Source organism: Theobroma umbraticum, unplaced genomic scaffold (genome assembly GCF_002168275.2).
Source record: "Theobroma umbraticum cultivar Fairchild unplaced genomic scaffold, ASM216827v3 scaffold_12.0, whole genome shotgun sequence".
NCBI classification, from domain to species: Eukaryota; Viridiplantae; Streptophyta; class Magnoliopsida; order Malvales; family Malvaceae; genus Theobroma; species Theobroma umbraticum.
The window spans coordinates 268,015-288,880 of NW_018397272.1; the positions used below are offsets into that span (position 1 = coordinate 268,015).

The 20,866-nt window shown below is 35.2% G+C and overlaps 3 protein-coding genes across 3 annotated transcripts; 1 reads left to right on the forward strand and 2 right to left on the reverse strand.

Moving 5' to 3' along the window:
* Positions 1 to 1,366: 1,366 nt before the first annotated feature.
* LOC110426753 (Putative membrane lipoprotein) lies at positions 1,367 to 2,087 on the reverse strand. The gene has a single exon (XM_021442052.1). The coding sequence runs from the start codon at positions 2,046 to 2,048 to the stop codon at positions 1,473 to 1,475; it is 576 nt and encodes a 191-aa protein (XP_021297727.1). The 5' UTR covers positions 2,049 to 2,087; the 3' UTR covers positions 1,367 to 1,472.
* Positions 2,088 to 4,032: 1,945 nt separating this feature from the next.
* LOC110426662 (uncharacterized) lies at positions 4,033 to 8,096 on the reverse strand. The gene is made up of 5 exons (XM_021441938.1): positions 7,968 to 8,096; positions 7,687 to 7,863; positions 5,214 to 6,839; positions 4,416 to 4,842; positions 4,033 to 4,325 (listed from the first exon to the last, which is right to left on the reverse strand). The coding sequence occupies exons 1-4, from the start codon at positions 7,980 to 7,982 to the stop codon at positions 4,810 to 4,812; spliced, it is 1,851 nt and encodes a 616-aa protein (XP_021297613.1). The 5' UTR covers positions 7,983 to 8,096; the 3' UTR covers positions 4,033 to 4,325; positions 4,416 to 4,809.
* Positions 8,097 to 11,229: 3,133 nt separating this feature from the next.
* LOC110426761 (Leucine-rich repeat protein kinase family protein) lies at positions 11,230 to 13,495 on the forward strand. The gene has a single exon (XM_021442058.1). It carries the CDS (start codon positions 11,411 to 11,413, stop codon positions 13,229 to 13,231), a length of 1,821 nt encoding a protein of 606 aa, XP_021297733.1. The 5' UTR covers positions 11,230 to 11,410; the 3' UTR covers positions 13,232 to 13,495.
* The last annotated feature ends 7,371 nt before the right edge of the window (positions 13,496 to 20,866 follow it).

Genomic DNA, 20,866 nt, shown 5'->3' on the forward strand with positions numbered 1-20,866 from the left:
TTTGTTTCAAATCCCTAACCTAATTATTTTTAAACATATGAGTAGATAAAAAGGAAAAAAAAATCAATTTCTAGTTAACAACATTCAATGCCATGTCATCTGTCACGTACAATTTCATCATTAAAATGACGCATTAACATGTGACGTGATAGATGACATGACATTACATTGATAGTTGTAATGTTAATTAATGAAAGATAGTGAGAGTGACGTATTTTATTCAAAAAAATTTATGAGGCTAATTGAACATAATAAAAGTAAAAAAAATTAATTGATTTTTTTATATAGTTTAGATCCAATGTAAATTAAAACTAATTATATTAAAACTAAAAAGTGATTTAAAAAATTAAAAAAATAAAAAGTGATTTATGTCAAATAGAAAAATATGGTCCAATGTATCTCATGCTCAAAACCTATTGAATTATTAGGCGAACCAATTCTAGTTTAATTAAGTTATAAATAAATGTTTATTAATTTCAATTAATGAACTTGAAAAGTCCAAAATTATACTTTCTTTTCTTTAGGTTGGGCCAGTTAAGGGTAAAAAGGTTTAGGCTCGGGCTTTTGTTGTCAAACTCTTGAAATTCCAAAATTTCACATTACTATCAGAAGATTTGAGTAGAGCTGGTAATTCATTTTACGGTAACAGGTTCTTATGGTGTAATTTAAATTTTAAATTATAAATTAATTAATATGAATATAATGCATCGTGTTAAAATTGACATTAACATTAATACAACATGTTTATTATACAAATTATACAAGATTATACAATTAACATGTTTAAGTACAACTGATTTATTTAGACACATCAAGATTTTACTCATTTAAAAATGATTAACTTATTTTATGTATATTAAATATTAATAATTCAATAAACGAGTTTAAACGGATTAAATAAAATACGTTGAATAATGTACACAGATTAGGGGTGTCAAGTTGTTTAAAAACGAATATTTTCTCGTCATAAATGGATTAACACTACCATAGACATGAACAAAATTACACGAAATCGAAAGCTTAACTTTTTATTATATTAATGAATCATGTCTACAATTATCAAGTCTGGATTTGAGATTTGAGCACGACGCACTCAGATTTTGCTTCACAATTGCTACATTTTTAGATGAATTCTCGAAGCACTTTTTATAATTTCAACTTTTCTCACATGTTATTGTGTGATTTATTTTTTGTCTAACTAAAACTCAATAAATAATTTTTTCTCAATTAACACCACATAGATGATTGGGCTCTTTTCGCGTATGCTTTACCAAGGAAAGAAAATACGAATTAAATTTGTGAAGGATTTGTTGTATGTATGTTGGATTAATTTCAAAATGAATGGCGAAAACAGAGAGAAGGGCCTTGATTTTGTAATGTGACTTAAAAAATGGAAGAAAATTGTTCATTCACTACCAAAAAAAAAAAAAATTGTGAATCAAATAACAATTCAAGCTCTGAATTGGAAATAATTACCCCTGCACTTTAAAAACAAAACAATTTACTCCACCGGATGAAAGCTTCATGTGCTTCACATCGCCTCCTTTTCTCTGTAACTTGTCTCTTCCTTTCCTTGCATCCGCAGCCAAATGCTGCCTGAACATGGCAATGAAAGCTTCCACTCTCTCATTCAGCTCCTCCTTTGACAGCTTGGGAAGCTCATTGTTTTGTTCAACCGCCGCCTCTTTCTCTAGTTTACCCTCAGCTTCGTTGCTTCTTTTGTTTGACTCGACGGGGTCCTGTTTGCATGCTTCAACTTCATTGGACAACTTGCAATGCCTGCTTTGCTTCTTCGTTTCTTCGTCATTGTTCTTGCTCTCTGGGTTTTGGGTTGAGGTGATCGGGTTCACGGAAGTGAAAAAAATAGCTAAAAGCACAAGGTTTAACACAAGAAACACCCAAGCTCGCCATTGTTCAACAAGAAACAAGGGCAAATCACGTTTGAAGCAGACCATTAAGAGTAGTAATCCGGCTGTAAACAGAGCTGTATTCACACTCTCAATTGCGTTTCCCCTTTGGCAGTACTCCTCCTCTTTCTTCCCCTCCATGTGTCTCGCTTGAAATGTATATCCTAGTGTTTTTACTTGTTAAAAGGTGACCAAATGGAGTTGGTTATATACACCATGAGTGTAAAAATGGGAAAGTAAAAGTAAAACCTATAAATCACCCTGAAAGGTGGGGAATTTGAGTGAACGCCACTAGTGGGAATCCCTGTGCCCCTGGCTCCACCAGCTCAGAGTAGCAGAGGCAAAACAAGGGAAAGGCTGTGAAGGAAAGAGAAGGGAGACAAGAAAACATGATGTAAACAAACTTGCAGTAACCTAATTATGATTCCTCCCCAACTTAGGATTTAGTCATGTAAGTTTGTGTATGTCATATGTTGGGGGCAGTGGGCCTAAAATCCATTTGTTCAACTTACCTACACATAACAGTGGCAAAAAGCATGATTAAGTGTCCACAAACAAGGAGAGCAATGGCAAGCAGGATGGGGTTGAGTGAATTGATGAAATGCTGTGTGCAGGACAGATTACAGCAATCATAGGTGATGGTAAATGTATTGTCAAAATTTACAAAAGCGAAATAATCCAATAACCTGTTACTCTCCCGCATGCCTTTTTTCCAAAGACAAAGAGACTGAAAAAGCAGAAATGGGAGCAGAGCTTTGCCGGTTTGTGACACTAACAATAGATTGGAAACGTGAATTCCCTCAGCACGCGCTTGCCTTTGAAGACCACATCATAGTAAAACGACCCCACTTGTCCCATTTCTGAACAATTTTTAAACAAATATTAAATAATTACTTCAAGACCAAGGGGATTGATCTCTGGGTGCTTTTTCTTTTTCTAAACTATGCTTTATTTTTTGTTTTCGGTTTTGGATTTTAGTTTATTTTTTGAAGGCTGAAGTGTAGTTTCGCCTGGAAATGGCATCAGCCGTGTATGATTGTCTTGTGGGGAACTTTGTGCAGGTTGTGAAAGGAGTCAGATGGCCCTGGGTTATTTTTGTAAGCTGTTACTGGGCAGGATCTGGTGTTACACTGTATTTTCTTGCCTGGTTTTTGTTAAGGTTGATGTTACAGGTTCGGGATAACCCGGTGGCAGCAGGGAGTGGTATCCTGTGTACAGAGATTGAAAGGCTGTTTTCTAGAGAAGATTTTGGAATGTTATTATACCAGCGACAAGTGCTAGAGAACAAAATCATCTTTGTACTGAACCCAGAGGTGAATCTGATATCGATATACTTTTGAACTTTCAAAACAAAACATGTTAAGCACTGGCATGCCAGAATGATCTTCTTGATTCGCGGTTTTGCTAACGGTCCACGGCCTCCAAAAAGCTTTAGCAGATCATAATTAACATTCCATAAAATCTAAAAATTAAAATTTTTTAATTTTGTAAATTCCACAAATTATTTATGGTGTTATATTTTCTTAAATAAAGTCTTGAGTTTTTTATATATATGGCATGTTTTACTACTGTTCCCACGAAAATAACAATCTTAAAGTTTTAATTAATTTTTCACTAAGAATACAGTAAAACGATATTTAAAACCATTATTTTTTGCATTTAAACCTTAAATTTTGTTCCCACTCTTGAGTTTAGGATTTGCTGTGGCTCGTAAACGGAATAAAAAAAAAATACGCCGATTCAAGATGGAGGGTTCAGCTCTCGGCAGTCACTCAAAGGTGGTTACATTATGATGGTTTCGTGTATTTGGTACTAGGCTTAGCTTGTTAAAGATAAAGGCCGCTCCTTTTTCCAAGAAAAAGAAAAAATTTATTCAACAAAACACAAGTTCTTTCATCATGCGTTAACGTCATGATAATAAAAGTTTCAAAACACTACTAAGATCTGTTTTAAAAAAAAAACGAAAATAAAATTCTCCAAATTGTTAGGAGTAAGAATGTTCTTAGTTTAATTGTTTTTAAAAACAATGATTTCATTTTGGATACTGTTCATTAGTAAGTGAATATTATTTATATATATAAATATATTCATGTATATTTTTTTAAAAAATAATTTAATTAATAAATTAATCAAATATATTACTAAATAATAATAATTGAAAATTATCTAATTAAATATTAAACACTTCAAAACAGAAAAAATGATTATATTAGAATATTAAATACTTTGGATGAGCTCTTTTGGTATCCTGTGCTGTGCTTGGGCTCAAAAATTGGTACCAAGCCTTAGTTGAGTGCCAGGCCTAAGTTGCGCGGGTAGCTGAGAATGAATGCAAACGATGTACGACAGCCTTGACGTGTAGTGGCTGAGTGCTGGGTTAAAGATGTATGAGCAGTTGAAAGGTATGGCAGCTACTCCCTAGGCAATGAGAGAAATTTGTTGAAATTCACATCACTTCAAATTTAAATGCGACATATAAACATAGAGAAATCCCTTTAGTATGCTTACCATGAGCTCCAGTCTTGGCTGATCTCCGGAAAACAATTGCTCAAATCGAGTATGCATGGGAAGGAACAGGCCACTGTTCCGCAACTTCCAAATTAGAGCCTTTGGCCGGTTACAAACTCTATTGAAATATTTTTCAGATAAAGAATGGACTGGGATGCCAGAGAAGTTAGGTTCGACAGCAATGTATATATATAATAAAAATGTAACAATGATAAGAAAGAGTTGTATAAATGGTGAAGATTACTAAATCGATCTCTCTATTTCAATAAAACGTAGCAATTTACTCCTTTCCATTGGAAAAGCATTCCTCAAGAATCACCCACCAAACCAACCATGGCCCTCATTTCAACTTTCAAGCATTCCTTTAGGTTAATTAATGCAAAATTCACCTCCATTAACACCATGGTTTGCTGGACAGAGAAATAAGCTGCACAAAACAAGGCAACCACACTCATCAGATTGCAACTTCAACAGTGCAAAGTGCAAACCAAAACATCATAGAACCACTACAATGACAATAGACATGTTACAAGGTGGATCTCATTGGTTCTACAAGCTCAAGTCACAAAAATAATTGCCTCTTCCTTTGTGTATTCTCACATTCAACAATGGTACACAATCAGATTATTAAAGAAATCATCAATCCCAAAACCTGGCACTCAGTCTTACACTTATCAATGCATTTGAAAATCCTTGACAAGTCTTGAAGCCATTCACACAGATGTGAAATCATAGTAAGATATCTTGATTTAGCAGACACAGAATAAAATTAGTCACATCGAGAAAAGGGAAACCAACCTGATGAGGAACCTGAGCCAGTCGATGATTGCCTCTAGAAGATTCATTAAGCAAGTTAGACTTAGCAGTTTCTTGTAAACTATTTTCTTTCTCCTCAGCCCTCCTCTTCAAACAGCTCTCAACAGAAGTCTTTTCATCCAGGTCACTGAGGGATTCCTTCTTGCGCTTCCTCTGGAAGGTGTATTTAAGAAGTCTATCGTTGATGTTCTCCTCCTTAGTTGAAGATTCATAAGTTACATTTGATGCTTTGGCATCTTTCAAGTCAGAATGCTTGAAGGAAACATTGACCATATTGGTGCTCATTTCTGAAGGTGAAAGAGTTGAAATCTCCCCAGAGTTGCCTTCTTGCCTGACCAACACAGACTCATCTCCCAATTTGATGTCAATGTCTGCAGCTCTCTGGAAAAATCTAGATTTATTAAGTACCCTGACACTTACAGTAAAATTTTTTGATCCTGATAAGGGATCCGAATTACATTTAATAAGTGTTAACCCAGGATCCAGACGGGCCAATGGCTTTATCTTGGTCTCAGTTTCAGCTGTTTTCAATCGATCTGCATTTGATTTCAGATTACAGCAGACTGAACTCAAAGTCTGAGTGCAGCTAAGAACTGTTGACGACTTACATGGCTCAGTAAGATGCACAGGAAGAGACTGGAATGAAGTAGCAACATCATTGCTACTTTTCACTTTTCCATTATAGGTGGCCACAATATCTTCACAATAGCTGCTTTTATGCTTCAACTCTTCTTCTAATTTCCTAGCATTTTCTGATCTATCTGTATTATCAACCCTGATAGAAGATACAGTGCGAGAACCTTCATAAGGTTTAAAATCTCCATCAATTGTATATGTTCTGCAATAGGAACGAACAGAAGATGATTGACAAGGTTTCATGTGCTGCCCAGGACGGAATCGGCGTGATAGTGCTTTGATTCTACGAAATAGAGTCTTTCTCCTCCTCCTTAATGTGCGAACTTTGACAGTGTTCTTTCTTTCTTCTCCAGAAAAGCCCATTGTCCTCATGTTCTTTGTTTTAATAAAGGATTTCAAACACTCTCTTTTATCTCCAGCACTTGATTCCATGATAAACTCTTTCCTCCAGAGCGAATGCTGACCATCCAGACCTCCAGGAGTAAATTTACCATCCAGCAAGTTTCTTTCGAGAGCACATATTCTCTGTGTACAACCATTTCTGCTTAGCTCTGGCTTCTTGCTTGTCATAAGCATGGTGGCCGAGTCAGAGTTATCAGGATAATAATTCTCAACATGAGAAACATTGGATTGATCTCTTTGGCTTGCTTCATTGCAGCATCTATCATCAGGATATGCTTGATTCAATATTTTGTTCCTCATGTCAGAATCCGTGACAGTCACATATCCAGAACTTAAAGGAGATTGAACATTGGGCTCAGGTGTTGGATTTTTTAAAGAAGATGCATCCTCACTAATAATTTGTCCACTTAAAGGCTGCACTTGAGTGTTCTTTGCTCTCTCCAGCTTCTGCCTTAGACAATTTAATTCCACTCTAAGGTCTATTATGATATCCTCTGCTTCATGGAGCTGTGCTTCAAGCTCATCAATCTTTCGCTTCTGATTGGAGGATGTCATCTCGGCTTCAGTTGTCTGTAAAGAAGCAAGCATTTATGAGGTGCTCTATTTTTTGCCCACTTTAAATTAGGGTGTACTATCAATAGAAACAAGAACTAGGGTGTACTACCAATAGAAACAAGAACTAGGGTGCACTACCAATAGAAACAAGAACTCTAGCTTCTGCGATAACAAAAGATAAGCATTGCATCAGTTTTCAATCAATTTGACTTTTAACAGTATGACTTTATCCATTATTGACCACCTCTTGAAACCAGATGAAGCTTAACCTTATTCTGATAAATCCTCAAAAATCTGTAACTAATTGAGGAGCCAAAGGCTCATGAAGTAAGCATCCAATCAATAAAAAATCAGATAGTGAATTCAACAAGTCCATCCAATCAGTGAAGTACATTATTACAAAAATTGAACAGGCAATTCAGATTTCGGTCAGAAAAATCAAATTCAGCTAATTAATAGAGAAAACTAAAACATTGCTTCATAAATAACAAAACAGAAATTTAAATTTTACTATTTTACTGAGAGTCAATAGAAAATAAATATTCAAAAACTTGATCTCTAAAATTCACCACATTTGCCAAAATACTCTACGACTACAAGGCTCACCCCAATCGGTTTCATTTCGGTCACATACAAATAGTCATTTACCAGCATTTTCAAATTAGTTTCCTTCTTTTTTCAAACAAAAAATTCACAATCTAGACAATTTATTTTTTAAAAAAAAATCCATAAATCCAAACAAGAAATCAAATAACAATTATATTAAATCTAAAAATCAGATCTTAAAATGATGTTTTACTATGCTTTAGTAATTTAAGAGAGAGAGAGAGAGAGAATTCAAAAGGAAAAAAACGGAATGGACCTTGGCGTCGATCATCTGTTTCAAGCGAAGAAGCAAACGAAGCGACTCCTCCTTGGAACAATTCAGTTCGTGCTGAAACAACGCCGCTCTTTTCTCCGACACCATCACTCTCGCCGCTGCTTCCTTCGCCGTGTTCAGTATCATCTCCGCGTACGCCACCTTCAACGCCACCGTTTTCTACACCAAAACAAACCAAAAGAAAAATCAAATTTCCAAAAATCAAACACTTAAAATAATAATGAAGAAAAGGAATGCAATGCAAAGGTAGTTTCGTAACGTACATCCGAATCTTCCATGGTGATTTGGGAGTTGAGGATATTCTCACTTCTCAAAGATCACACCATGTGGGAATGGGCGGTCTTTTAGTAGTAGAGAGAGTAGCTAAAAGAGGAGGTTAACTGAAAGGGAATGGAAAGGACGTGATTACCCTGGACTTTGAAATTCAATTACGTAAAGGAAAAACAACTCTGCCAACGAGTAACAGTCAGTTTGGCGTTTCACACTTGGGCCCCACTTTTGATTTTTTTAAAACGACATCTCTGCGGAAACGCAGGAAACGGTGACGTTCCACTGGGGAATCTAAATCTTCGCGCTGTCGTGCAATGATTTAATCGGTTTCTTAAATTTTGAAATTTGGTTTTGGCTTTTGGGTGAGTGCGGAGGGCCCACTCTGCCAGATGGAGGGTTAAGATTTCGAAAAGAAGATGATCTTTAAGTTTTGGCGGTAAGATTTTCATCATTTTTGGCGGCTGCAGGATACCAGTATTTATCAAAGTTTGCAATTAAAGTGTCCATGGGTTTGGGCCGGGTCCATCCTGTGTCGAGCCGACCTAATAATCCAACTCCATTTGAATTAGTCATTGCCAATTTTCTCGTTTCATCTTTTGACAATTAATTATGAATTTTTTAAAAGAAATAGATGTACTTTGACGAGAAAAAAAATTTTGAATTAAACTCTTTGAATAAATAATAATCCACATACCATTAATGTAAAAAATGTTCGAGTTCATATTCAATTATATCAATTAAAATTCAATTAAATATAGATTAATTCATGCTTTTCTAAAAAATTCAAACATAGTTGTTGGTATTTTGATGAATTTGGATTTCAATGGGCATGTTTAAATAGTTAATTCCATTAAATTTTATTTATTTCTATTTTTTGTTCACCATCAAAATTTGATTGCATTGCCATGAGAATAATAATTTCCTCCAATTCAAGAAACATGCACCAAATAGTCTGAAGGAGCAATGGAGAATATTTACAATACAAAACTGACTTGAGTTTGATTACTTTTATTTAAATTCATTATCTCCATTGGAATTTCTAAAATGGGTTACTCTAACAGTTTAGCTACATATTTGCGGTCCAAGATTAGATATACAGACACTTGGTATAACATAACCTAAAAATATCTGAAAATTCTATTCTCAAATATGATGTTTAAAAATGTAAAACTTGATAGTTATTTTCAATCCATCAAGTTAATTTATTTATTTTTACATGATATCTTATCATTTCTTTTTTCAATTAGGATCTTATGGATATCATTTTACTCAATTAACACCAGATAACTTCTATTCTCAAAAAGAGTTCAATTATTAATTTATCTTATTAAATTACATAAATACATTTAAATATGAGCAAATAAATTAATTTTGAATAATAATTATACTAAACAAAATTAATAATATAACCCTTCTAGAAGATACTTGCAACGCCCGTGAGAAAAAACCAAAAGATATGCAAGAGATGCTAATTAAGAAAAAAGAAACCACAAGGTATCATGGGAAAAATTTTAAAATCATCAAAGGTGTAAATGAAATTAACAATTATTTTGAGCATGGACAGACGGATAAAGAATATATATTTAAGAAATTTATAACGGTAATTATAGACAATAGAAAATGCTTGTTAATTTATTCTTGACAATTAAGATATTTCTTTTTCAGTTTCCCTTTTTTCGAAATTTAATAGTGTTCGATCCCTATCACATAATTTAATACTAAAAAAAATTGAAAACAAAGGCTTACAGGGAGCAGTTTTGTGTCAATTGGTAGGTTAATTATTTGTTTAGCAGATAAATACATTTTGTAACAGGAGACAAATGATGATCTGGATAATCTTCCTAGGAGATTGATGTTATCAATTAATTAAAATACCAGTAGGTGGATAGAAAAAACAGGTTAAAAGGTCTTTGACCACACCAACCTTAGGTCTTTCCATTAGCATCAACTTTTGCCCAACAATACATAATTAAGATGCAGTAAAATTCTGTTTAATTGATATTAATGGAATTTAAATATATCGATTTAAAGTTTAAAATGTTGACAGATGGGTTACAAGGATATGTCTCGATTCAAATAATAAATGAATTTAAAATTTTAAGATCAGATTAATTACGTATATAATATGATGAGATTATAACTCAAATTTATGGAAATGGTCTATATATCAATGTTTTTAATCATTTAAAAACGTGAATTTAAACCCAAAGACTATTGTCTGTTGGACTTTAAAGCTTTTACAGTAATTTTTTTTTTTTTGGACTTTAAAGTTTCATTGACATGCCAAATTGTAGTGTGGAACGAATGTTGGGATGTTGCAAATCCATCCATTGTGTAGTCAATCACTAAAGGTGAAACGCATTACATTAAAAATAAATAAATTAGGTTAGATTTACTAATATCCATCATTTTCATTTTAAATTATTATAATAATAAAATAAAACCAACCCCAATTGGTATATGTAGTTGAATTCTGTGATTCCATTTAAGATATTCAACTTTTGGGAAAAGGGGAGGAATTTTCTTTTCTGGGACTGTGGCAAAAGAGTCTATTCCACCAGCTGGTGGACAGCGGCCCATTGGTCACAATAAAAGAACCAATACCTTCCGTTTCCATTTCTTAAAAGATAATAACTAGAGTCTGACGAATGGCAGCAAACCAAATCACAATAATTTGATTGGTTGTGTGCAAACAACAATTCCTTGGGATAAATACTTGCAACTATTCCAACTGTTTATCCAAAATATTTGTTACTAATAAGAATCTCTATGGAGTATTGCTGTCTCTCAATCTATTGAATTAAATTCCTCAGATGAAATTTAAGGTTGATTTTCCTAAATTAAAAAGGAAAAAAAAAAGTTGAGTAGGATTAAATCCTTGACATAAAAATATATTATCTTGAATCAAATTAAAAGGATCAAGGAAGGAATATTATTATTTGGGTGCAGTATTCAACTAAGATCATCTTTAGTGGATCATGACTGTAGTTTCTTGGTCAACAAATTGTTAATTAACCCTTTTAAATAAACAATCTTCTAGTCAAACAAGCACAATCACTTCCACAATAAGGAAAACAAAAAATTCTTTGACAAAAAGCACTCACGAGAGAAGAAAGAAAATGGAAATACTAATACAAATATGAGTATTAGAGAAAATAATCAAATCAATCATACTGTCTACTGTTAAGTAGTTGTTTGGTAATTTCCCAGAGACGCCTCCAAGTCAATGACCCTTCACAGGCTCTACCTCTTTTGACCATTCAACGCATTTTACGCGCAAATTTGCTCGCTCCCAAGTCGTTGTAGAGCACCAACAAAAGAGGAAGAGGAAAAAAATTATCTCATGAACTCAATTGTTATTTTTGTGATCTAAGTCACAAATAAAGCTCTGGGTCTTCTTCTTTTTTTATTTTTTTTTAATTTTTGATCATAAGCTATGAAGGGATCGTTTTCCAGCAGGTTAAAGATCTTGTTCAGCTTTGTTTTGGCATGGATAGTTTTGCCTGGATTTGTTTTGTCAGTTGTAACTGAAGATGATATGAGGTGCCTGGAAGGTGTCAAGAATTCTCTAAAAGACCCAGATGGTAAGTTAAGCTCGTGGACTTTCAACAACAATTCAGTTGGCTTTATATGCAAGTTTGTTGGAGTTACATGTTGGAATGAACGTGAAAATCGCCTGCTAAGTCTTCAACTTCGTGACATGAATCTGTGGGGACAGTTACCTGAATCTTTAGAGTACTGTCAGAGTTTGCAGACTTTGGATCTGTCAGCTAACAAACTTTCTGGTACGATCCCTCCACAATTATGTACTTGGCTACCTTATTTAGTAACCCTTGATCTGTCTAGCAATGATCTGTCAGGTTCCATCCCACCTGAATTATCAAAGTGTGCTTATTTGAATTATTTGATACTGTCAAATAATAGGCTCTCAGGGTCAATTCCAAATCAATTATCCGCTTTAGGTAGGCTGAAGAAGTTTTCTGTAGCAAATAATGATCTGACAGGTGCGATTCCTTCATCTTTTGAGAATCATGACAAGGTTGATTTTGCTGGGAATAGTGGTCTTTGTGGGGGTCCTCTTGGAAAGTGTGGGGGTTTGAGTAATAAGAACTTAGCAATTATAATTGCAGCTGGGGTTTTTGGTGCTGCGGCTTCAATGTTGTTGGGATTTGGGGTTTGGTGGTGGTACCATTTGAGATCGATGAGGAGGAGGAAGAAAGGGTATTTTGGAAGGCGTGATGACAGTGGTTGGGCTGAGAGGTTGAGGGCTCATAAGTTGACTCAAGTTTCATTGTTTCAGAAGCCACTTGTGAAAGTTAAATTGGCTGATTTGATGGCAGCAACAAACAATTTCAATGCAGAGAACATCATAATTTCGACTAGGACGGGAACCACGTACAAGGCACTGCTTCCTGATGGATCAGCCCTTGCAATCAAGAGGCTTACAAGTTGCAAGCTTGGTGACAAGCAGTTTCGTTGGGAGATGAATAGATTAGGCCAGCTTAGGCATCCAAATTTGGCACCCCTTTTGGGATTTTGTATTGTGGAGGAGGAGAAGCTACTGGTTTATAAGCATATGTCCAATGGGACTCTGTATTCCTTGTTACATGAGAGTGTTGCTCCCATAGATTGGCCAACTAGATTTAGGATTGGTTTGGGTGCCACTAGGGGTCTTGCTTGGCTGCACCATGGGTGCCAGCCCCCATTCCTGCAGCAGAACATCTGCTCCAATATGATTTTTGTTGACGAGGACTTTGATGCTAGGATAATGGATTTTGGATTGGCAGGGCTTATGACTTCCTCAGATGTTAATGAGACTAGTTTTGAGAATGGAGACTTAGGGGAAATTGGTTATATAGCTCCAGAGTACTCAAGCACTATGGTCACTACACTTAAAGGGGATGTGTATGGATTAGGTGTAGTTCTTCTGGAATTGGTAACTAGGCAAAAACCTTTAGAAATTAACGCAGGTGAAGAAGGATTCAAGGGTAATTTGGTGGATTGGGTAAATCATCTCTCTAGCTCTGTCAGAATCAAGGATGCCATCGACAATTCTCTCTGTGGAAAGGGGCATGATGAGGAAATTTTGCGGTTCCTCAAAATTGCATGTAATTGTGTGGTTGCTCGGCCAAAGGACAGATGGTCCATGTACCAGGTTTACCAGTCATTGAAAAGCATGGCTGAGGAACTTGGTTTCTCAGAACAGTTCGATGATTTCCCTCTGATTTTCAGCAAGCAAGATAATGAATCAGTGTAGCTTTAGAGTAAAATTGGGAGATGTATGCAAAATGGCAGTCCTTGCTTACAAAATTCCTACATCTCTTGTGTTAAATTCTCAAAGGCTTCTGATATATATGACGCGAATCTCCATTTCAGTTGCCTTTTTGTATTTTGTTATAAATAGCTGTATAATACAATAAACTTGATAAACTGTAGGCTCTTGAATCTTCAAGAAATCTAGTTCTTTCCTCTTTGTTTTGCAATGAAATTAATACTGAATCTTGAACATAGAATTCATGTATGTTCTGTTTGTAGTCTGGAGATTACATATGGCAGATGCTCAATGCAGCTTGTAAAACAATTTGATATTATAGTATCAAAGAAATCATCATCTGCTTTTGGCACCCAAAATTCTTAAATTTTGTTTTACGTATCAATATCTTTCATGATAGGAGGAAAGGAAAAAGGCCTTAATGCGGCTGTATTACAGAAGCAATGTGAAATGTTTTATACGGTTAATCATTTTCTGTTAGTAGAGTGATGGACTTGTATGATACCAGTGTGGTTGACTGCAAGTGCTTATGCTATTGTTTGTTGATGGCTTTACATGCCCAAGCAATGAGGAGCCGTGGATCAATCTAGTACTTAGAGGAATGAAAATGGAATGCAGGGCCTAATTATGTTAACCAAACTTGAATAATAAGAGAAAACTAAACCTTTTTTTCCTTGTGATCTAACTAGCGAGTATTGGAGCACTGGAGGCAGTGATGTAAGTAGATATCCTTTGTCCAGTGCTATAGCTGTTAATACATCATCACAGTAGTTTAAATGCCAGAGATGACACATTGTTTTTATCCATAGCGAAATCGGCTGATGACAACAGGAGTGCACTGGATCACATGCTCTCCTAACCACAAGTGCTTGGCATCCATTTGTTTGTACAGCACGGTTGGCAGGGCAACAAGTTGATTATATTTTGTGCCCCAGATGCTTTTGCTGCTGGAAAATCCTTTCAACTAAGTGGCAACTTGGTCGAAATATGCACCCCATTATACTATAAAGCAGCATACCAGCATAAGGGCAATATGTACAGTATTTTTCTTTTGAATGCTAGTCACTGGTTTGATTGATTCTTGATAAGTTGAGAACATTAAGCCTTTTTTCTTTTTGGTTTTTATGTGTGGTGGTGGTGGTTTTGGATTTTCCTTTTGTTTTTTGTGTGCAAAGGTGTATCCTGGGGAGACTTGCTGAGGCCTGAGGCAACCTTTGCTGAATGTCAGAATACCTATTATCTCCTTTCTCATGTTGGAAGGACTTAATTGTTCTTTTAAACGAACCAGAAAATGGCAAAGCGGGCTGCGTGGCTGGAAGGAGGGGCCGGGCTTGAGGCACCTTATAACTGCTAAATTGCTTTCAAGTTGTTAACACTGTCCCTTGGGTTAGGTTCCTCAGCACAGATTCTAAATCAGAGTTCATCCTTTCTGCCTTAAGATGAAAGAGGATTAGTCTTTGTTTTTTTTGGTGATGAACCTTTTCTTGATCCCTCCTTGCTTTGTGGAGACCGAAGCTGATTTAACTCTGATTTTAAAATGGGTTCATGTGTCCAAACTCAAGGCTTTCGAAAAATTTCTGTATCAGAGCAGACATTGGCCTTGGCAATTTAACTCTGCTAGTCAGATATTGTCCTTGGAAGTACAATTATCTACATCTACATCTACATCTACATCTACGTATGTTAAAAGTTATTCCTAACTAGGTTAATTGATTGACACTTATATAGTTTAATTATTTAACACATGATGGCTTGATTTGGATTGAATTCAAATTGATGGAAGAGTTTCAGGCTGATTTTAGAATTTTAAAATTTATGTTTCTTAAAACTTAAACCTTCATTGTTTTTGAATGCATTTTACAATTTTGGACTTTCCTTTATTTTAAGTTGAGCTGGCCTTTCTCTAGTAAAGTATTAAAAAAAAAACTTTTCAAATAACATATATATTGATCAAAGTTCAGATTATCAAGATAAAATTCCTTCATTCACCCCAATGCCTCTGTATCTTCTGGCCAAGCGCAATCTATGGATAATACTGTCACAACATGACTGAACCAATTAATCTTGGTAATTAGCTCTAACATGAGTGAACTAATTTCAGTATCAGAAACTGTCTCATTTGTGACAAAAAAATTCTTCATAAATAAATAACAGTGATGAAAGTTGTAAAAAAAATTTTCTAACACTGATACAATCTTCGATAATGATTCTGTCACAACTTACTGAAGAATTCTTTTATCACAATTGATGGTCAAATCGGCTTGTTGCCCATCCCATGTAGTTGCAATAGTAACCAACAAAAGCATTACTTCCTTGTTGAGCTATGAAGCAAAATGGAAAACAATTAGAATGTGCACTTTTACTTTAATTAAACTAAAATGTAGGAGAAAAATATATGTGTAGATTAAACCAGTAAAATGCAAAACATGAGATTCAACTCACTGTAAAGCAACCTTAAAATAGTGATCACAATGGTCTCAAGATGCCAAACTATTCTTTTGATCTACGTGACAATTAGCACCTTATACTAAAACACCTAAATTTGGGTAGATGAGAGATTTTAAGATTGAACACGTGAGATTTTAGTACTCCACCATACTTTTACAATGTTTTTCCCATTACCAAACCATTTAATGACCAAAGTTTTTAAAAATGAAAGGTTCATAATTCTTTCATTGCAAAACAGCCCATAAGTATTTCAAAGAGAAAATTGTAAGAAATAACTCTCCTCATAAAGTGATTTCAAAAATAGCCACTCATATAAAGTTATCTGTTTTTGTCCAAATCCAAGCATGAGCAAACCAAAATGCCCTTAAAAACATCTTGACAAATTAATCTCCTTATATCTCCCTCTTACCATAGAAAAAATAAAAATAAATGCTTACCTATTTCAGCTCGCTCAACTATCTCTCTCAGCTCTCTAAACTGTATCAACTCTGTCAACTCTCTGTTGAGCATAATTGTCATCAACTCTCTCAGCTTTTTGAACTGTATCAACTCTATCAACTCTCTATTGAGCACTATCATCATTGTGTTGTGGTTTATTTATCGGCATTTGGCCATATCATCGTTGATAAATAAACCCTAGAGCAGAGATGACATCAAGGTATGTTATTAGATTTATTGCTACAACACATTAATTTCTGATACTCTTTGTGTAAATTAGAACATGGATTAGAAACATTGCCCAAAGTTATTACACGCCATGCATCATGCATCTTTAATGCACATGGCATGTAAAAAATATATTGAAATAACATGTGTTAGCATATGGCGTAAAACATTTTTATTGAACATGGCATGTAACATGTTGTGAACATAGCGTGCAACAATTTTTGAACTTGCGTGAAACATTTTTGAACATGGCGTGTAACATTTTTTGAACACAGCGTGTAACATTTTTGAACATGACGTGTAACAATATGACTAATAAATTTTAAAACATGACATGTAATATGTAAAATGACTGACAAATTTTTTGTTTGCAAAATTTCAGTAGGGTTCTAATTATGTGACTTGTGATAAGACACGATGGTCAATGGGTGGATGGCATTTACAAAGGTGGTAAGTTACAAATACGGGGGGTTAGGAGTAATTTATCATCTATGGGCTTGATGAAACTGGTTGAAGATGTTGTTGGGTAAACTTAGAAATTCACGAGATTGATTTACATATATTGATTAGTACAATTGGAGAGTTATTACGTCCAATTATCAAGGACAATGAGGTTGTTGCATTAATTCTACTAGAATAAAGGAATGTTCCCACTGCGTATGTCACTATTAAGGAACTCTAAACAAATGTTATGTCATATAAAGAAGCTGTACAACATAATAATTAGCTCAATTAAAATGAGATTTATAGTGCTTTATATATACCACAATATTCCATCTATAACTCACAACAATGGCAATTGACGTATGTATAAGAGTTTGCGTAGCCCGGTAGATACACAGTATTCATAGAAAAGTTGACTATACAATTTTGATAAGATATGCATCGAACTAATTACTTGCTTCTGTCCAACAAATGCAACAATCGGGTGAAACTGTAGAAGGTGTAATGCCATTTTCAAATGAGACAACGACATTAAAGGACAACATTACAACAGTGGAAGGTGACACTACGACACTCAACAATAATATTACATCTGATGAGGGAAATGAGGATTTATTCCCTGTCGTTGAAGATAGATTTGATGACAATTCAGATGATGGGCTTGATGAATGGCATGATGATAGTTTAGACGATGATTGGCTTTGTGACAGTGACATTCCAATTTACAATAATATTGAAGGCAAAACGAAACCTTTTGGAGGTGTTGATGTAGGCGATGTTCAGTGTGATGATCACATATACAATAACCCCATCGTTGGTGAGAACGGGATTCGTTTGCTTGAGACATTGCTCGATGACAGTTATTAAAAAAGGAAAAAAACATGAATATCTTGTACATGGCTAATTCCAAGTGCAGAAAGGTTATCCTTCTAAACAATTGCAACTGAGGAGTTAACATGTGCTGATGATCGCTTATACAAAGGAAGAATGTTTTCCTCGAAGGCCAAGTTGAAACGAGTTTTGAACATGTTGGCTCTAAAAATGCAGTTCGAGATAAGAGCAAAAAGGTCATGTACAAGTCATTTTGAGGTTGGTTGTAAGGACAAGGCATGCAAGTTTGGTGTGTGTGCAATGAAGTTACCTGAAGGAGAATATTGGTAAGTTTTGATGTTTCACAAAGTATACACATGTACTGTCGATGGTTTGTAAGGGCGATTTTGAACCGCGAGTGTAACGATAATTGGTGAACTTATGTCACACAAGCTTTAAGCGAATGGAGTAGCATTAAGACCTAAGGACATAATTGGTAAGATGAGGGTTCAATAGGGATTAGAATGCTTGTATGGCAAGGCCTAGTAAGCGAAAGAGTACGCAGAGAGGCTTGTTTTCAATCCCTCGGAGGAGTCATTTCAACTACTACTCTTGTATTTTTATATGTTGGAACGAGAAAATCTCCATATAGTCACTACAGTGGCTACTGATGAGGTATAAAGATTCAAATATTGTTTCTGGTCATACGTGGTTTGTATCTAAGGGTTTAGGGATGTAACGCGTCCTACGGTTGCAATTGATGTGACACATTTGAAAGTTAGGTTCAAGGGTGTTTTATTTGTTGCTATATGTAAAGATGCGAACTAGTGCATATATCCAGTTGCATTTGGCATAGGCCATGTTTAGGATGAAGACTCGTGGATGTGGTTTCTTAGCAAGCTGGGTGATGCGGTTGGTTGTCTTGAAAACATTATGTTCATTTCTGATCAGCATCTCAGCATTAAGAAAGCAATCCAAAATGCATAGCCAGAAGCACAGCATGGTACCATGGTTTATGCAGTTACCACTTAAAGAAAAACTTTAAAAACAAGTTCAAGCATGACAACGTTTCTATGATTTTCACCTTTGCTCAAGATTGTTTTAAGGTTTTCAATTGTAACAGACATATGAACCAACTCAAGCAGATTCACGCGAGAGCCCACTCTGACCTTATAAGAATAAGCCTTAAGAGATAGGCATGTGCACTTTCACTGGCAAGGCAATACCAACTCATGATATTCAACATTGCGGAATGTGCTAACTCATGCTTGAAGCATGTAAGACAAATGCCAATCATTGTTTTGATCGAGTTCATCAGAGACATGTTTTAGCATTGGTTCCATGACTGGTACGAAGAGGCCGTCAAGGTGACCACGCCCTTCAGCCCTTGGGTTGCCAAACAGTTAAGCAAATAGTTCAATGATGCATATTGCTTTGTAGTTAAACCTATCAATTGAGTGGAGTTCAAAGTTAAAGGCGGGAAGATGGACGAACTTGTAAACCAATCTAAGAATATGTGTTTATGTTGTGAGTTCCAAACAAATCTACTGCCATTCAGCCATGCCATTGGGACAATAAGATCAAGATATCTTTATTTCTTATTTGAACCCCAATTAACATAGCATTTACATTGGGCTTAAATATTGAGTTCATTGTACTTTTTAGTAAATGCAAACAGGAAGCAGTTGAATTCCGTGCTGATTACTACATGACAACCATTTTGGTGGAGGGTTATGCAGGATCCATTCACGCTGTAGGGCATCCCAGTGACTAGGACATCCTCCCTTATGTGAAACAAATTATCGTTTTGCCACTACCATGGCAAAGCCAAGCGAGAAGACCTAGAAGGCAAAAGATTCCATCGACTGGTGAAAGTAGTTGAGCATAGAGATGTTCGCAATAGAAGAGGTACGGGCATAATAGACAAAATTACCCATCCCCATTTCCAGTTCCATCCACAAATCTAGCACCATCTCCTAGTCAATCGGTGCCTCCACAAGTGCAATGACCGAAAGCATGTTCAACTTGCAGACAAACGGGTCACACACGCAACACTTGTCTAATACAAAGGACAATATCTGAAAACGTAGAGTGTCTTGTAAATGAAGACAGTTTGTTGGCCTAACTAAATGTGTGAGCCATGAGCAATACCTTGATCACAATTTCTTCATGCTGTTCCTTACATTCATTCATATTTTGTGTTTATTAGTTAATAATGGATTGAGAAAAAAGGTTGTCATTGTATCCATGGGTGGACCCACGTTGAAAGGAGTGGTGTAGATATATTATGAGTCTTTGTTTTTTTTATTTATTTTGTACATATATTATTTTATTATTTAAAATTTGTATTTAGTTTCAATCAGTGAATAGAAAATTATCATATTATTTGTTACTGAACTTAATAATTTGCTATATAAGATCATACATTATTTAATTTATGTCGATGAGTATAATTTTTAACAAGTTTTGTAATTAATTTTAGATAAACATCATGGAAAGATACTATATAAACAAATAATCTCACCAAACTCAAATTTTGAGTAACAATAATAGATAACATTCTTTCCATAAAACTACGTCGTTTTGAACCCTTTTTCTCTTTCTTTTTTTTCATTCTCCTAATAAAACTACGTTGTTTTGAGAAGAAGGTTCGAAAGGATTTTTATGGTTATGATTTTTGAGAGTATAAGAAAGTTCCAAAACGACGTAGTTTAATGAAAAGAAAGACAAAAATAAGAAAGAAAAAAAAAGAAGAAAAGAAATTCAAGTAAAGTATTATTAAATGTAATGTAAGAGTTTAGGTGTGAAGGTAAAGACGCTGGTTCATTTGTTAGAGGTCTTGGATTTGAACCTCAGCAAGTGCATGTTTAAAAAAAAAAAATTACCACGTGTCAGCGTCTAAGAGTGCCATGTGGCAACCTCTTGATGTGCCACATGGCAACTTGAACCCATAATGCCACATCATCAATCCATGTCCAAAAATGTGATGTGGCAGTTCCATATCATCATGATGGAGACGTGGTATTGCCACATCAACCACACGCTCCAATTGTTAGATGTCGATGATATCTTGTGGTGACACGCAGAGTGGTTATAGTATTATAAGGTGACACGCCATGTCCTAATTGTTAGATGTCGATGACATCTTGTGGTGACACACTGGGTGGTTGTAGTAATATCGGGTGATATGCCACGCCCTAATTGTTAGATGTCGATGACATCTTGTGGTGAAACACTGAGTGGTCGTGGTAT

Bases quoted from the DNA above. Each gene is read 5' to 3' on its own strand.
- LOC110426753 (XM_021442052.1), bottom strand. From the start codon at position 2,048: ATGGAGGGGAAGAAAGAGGAGGAGTACTGCCAAAGGGGAAACGCAATT.
- LOC110426662 (XM_021441938.1), bottom strand. The intron at 6,840-7,686 runs GTCCATTCCGTT...GCTTCTTTACAG, and splicing joins AACAGATGATCGACGCCAAG to ACAACTGAAGCCGAGATGAC. The intron at 4,843-5,213 runs GTTGGTTTCCCT...TGTTTTGTGCAG, and splicing joins TGGCTCAGGTTCCTCATCAG to CTTATTTCTCTGTCCAGCAA.
- LOC110426761 (XM_021442058.1), top strand. From the start codon at position 11,411: ATGAAGGGATCGTTTTCCAGCAGGTTAAAGATCTTGTTCAGCTTTGTT.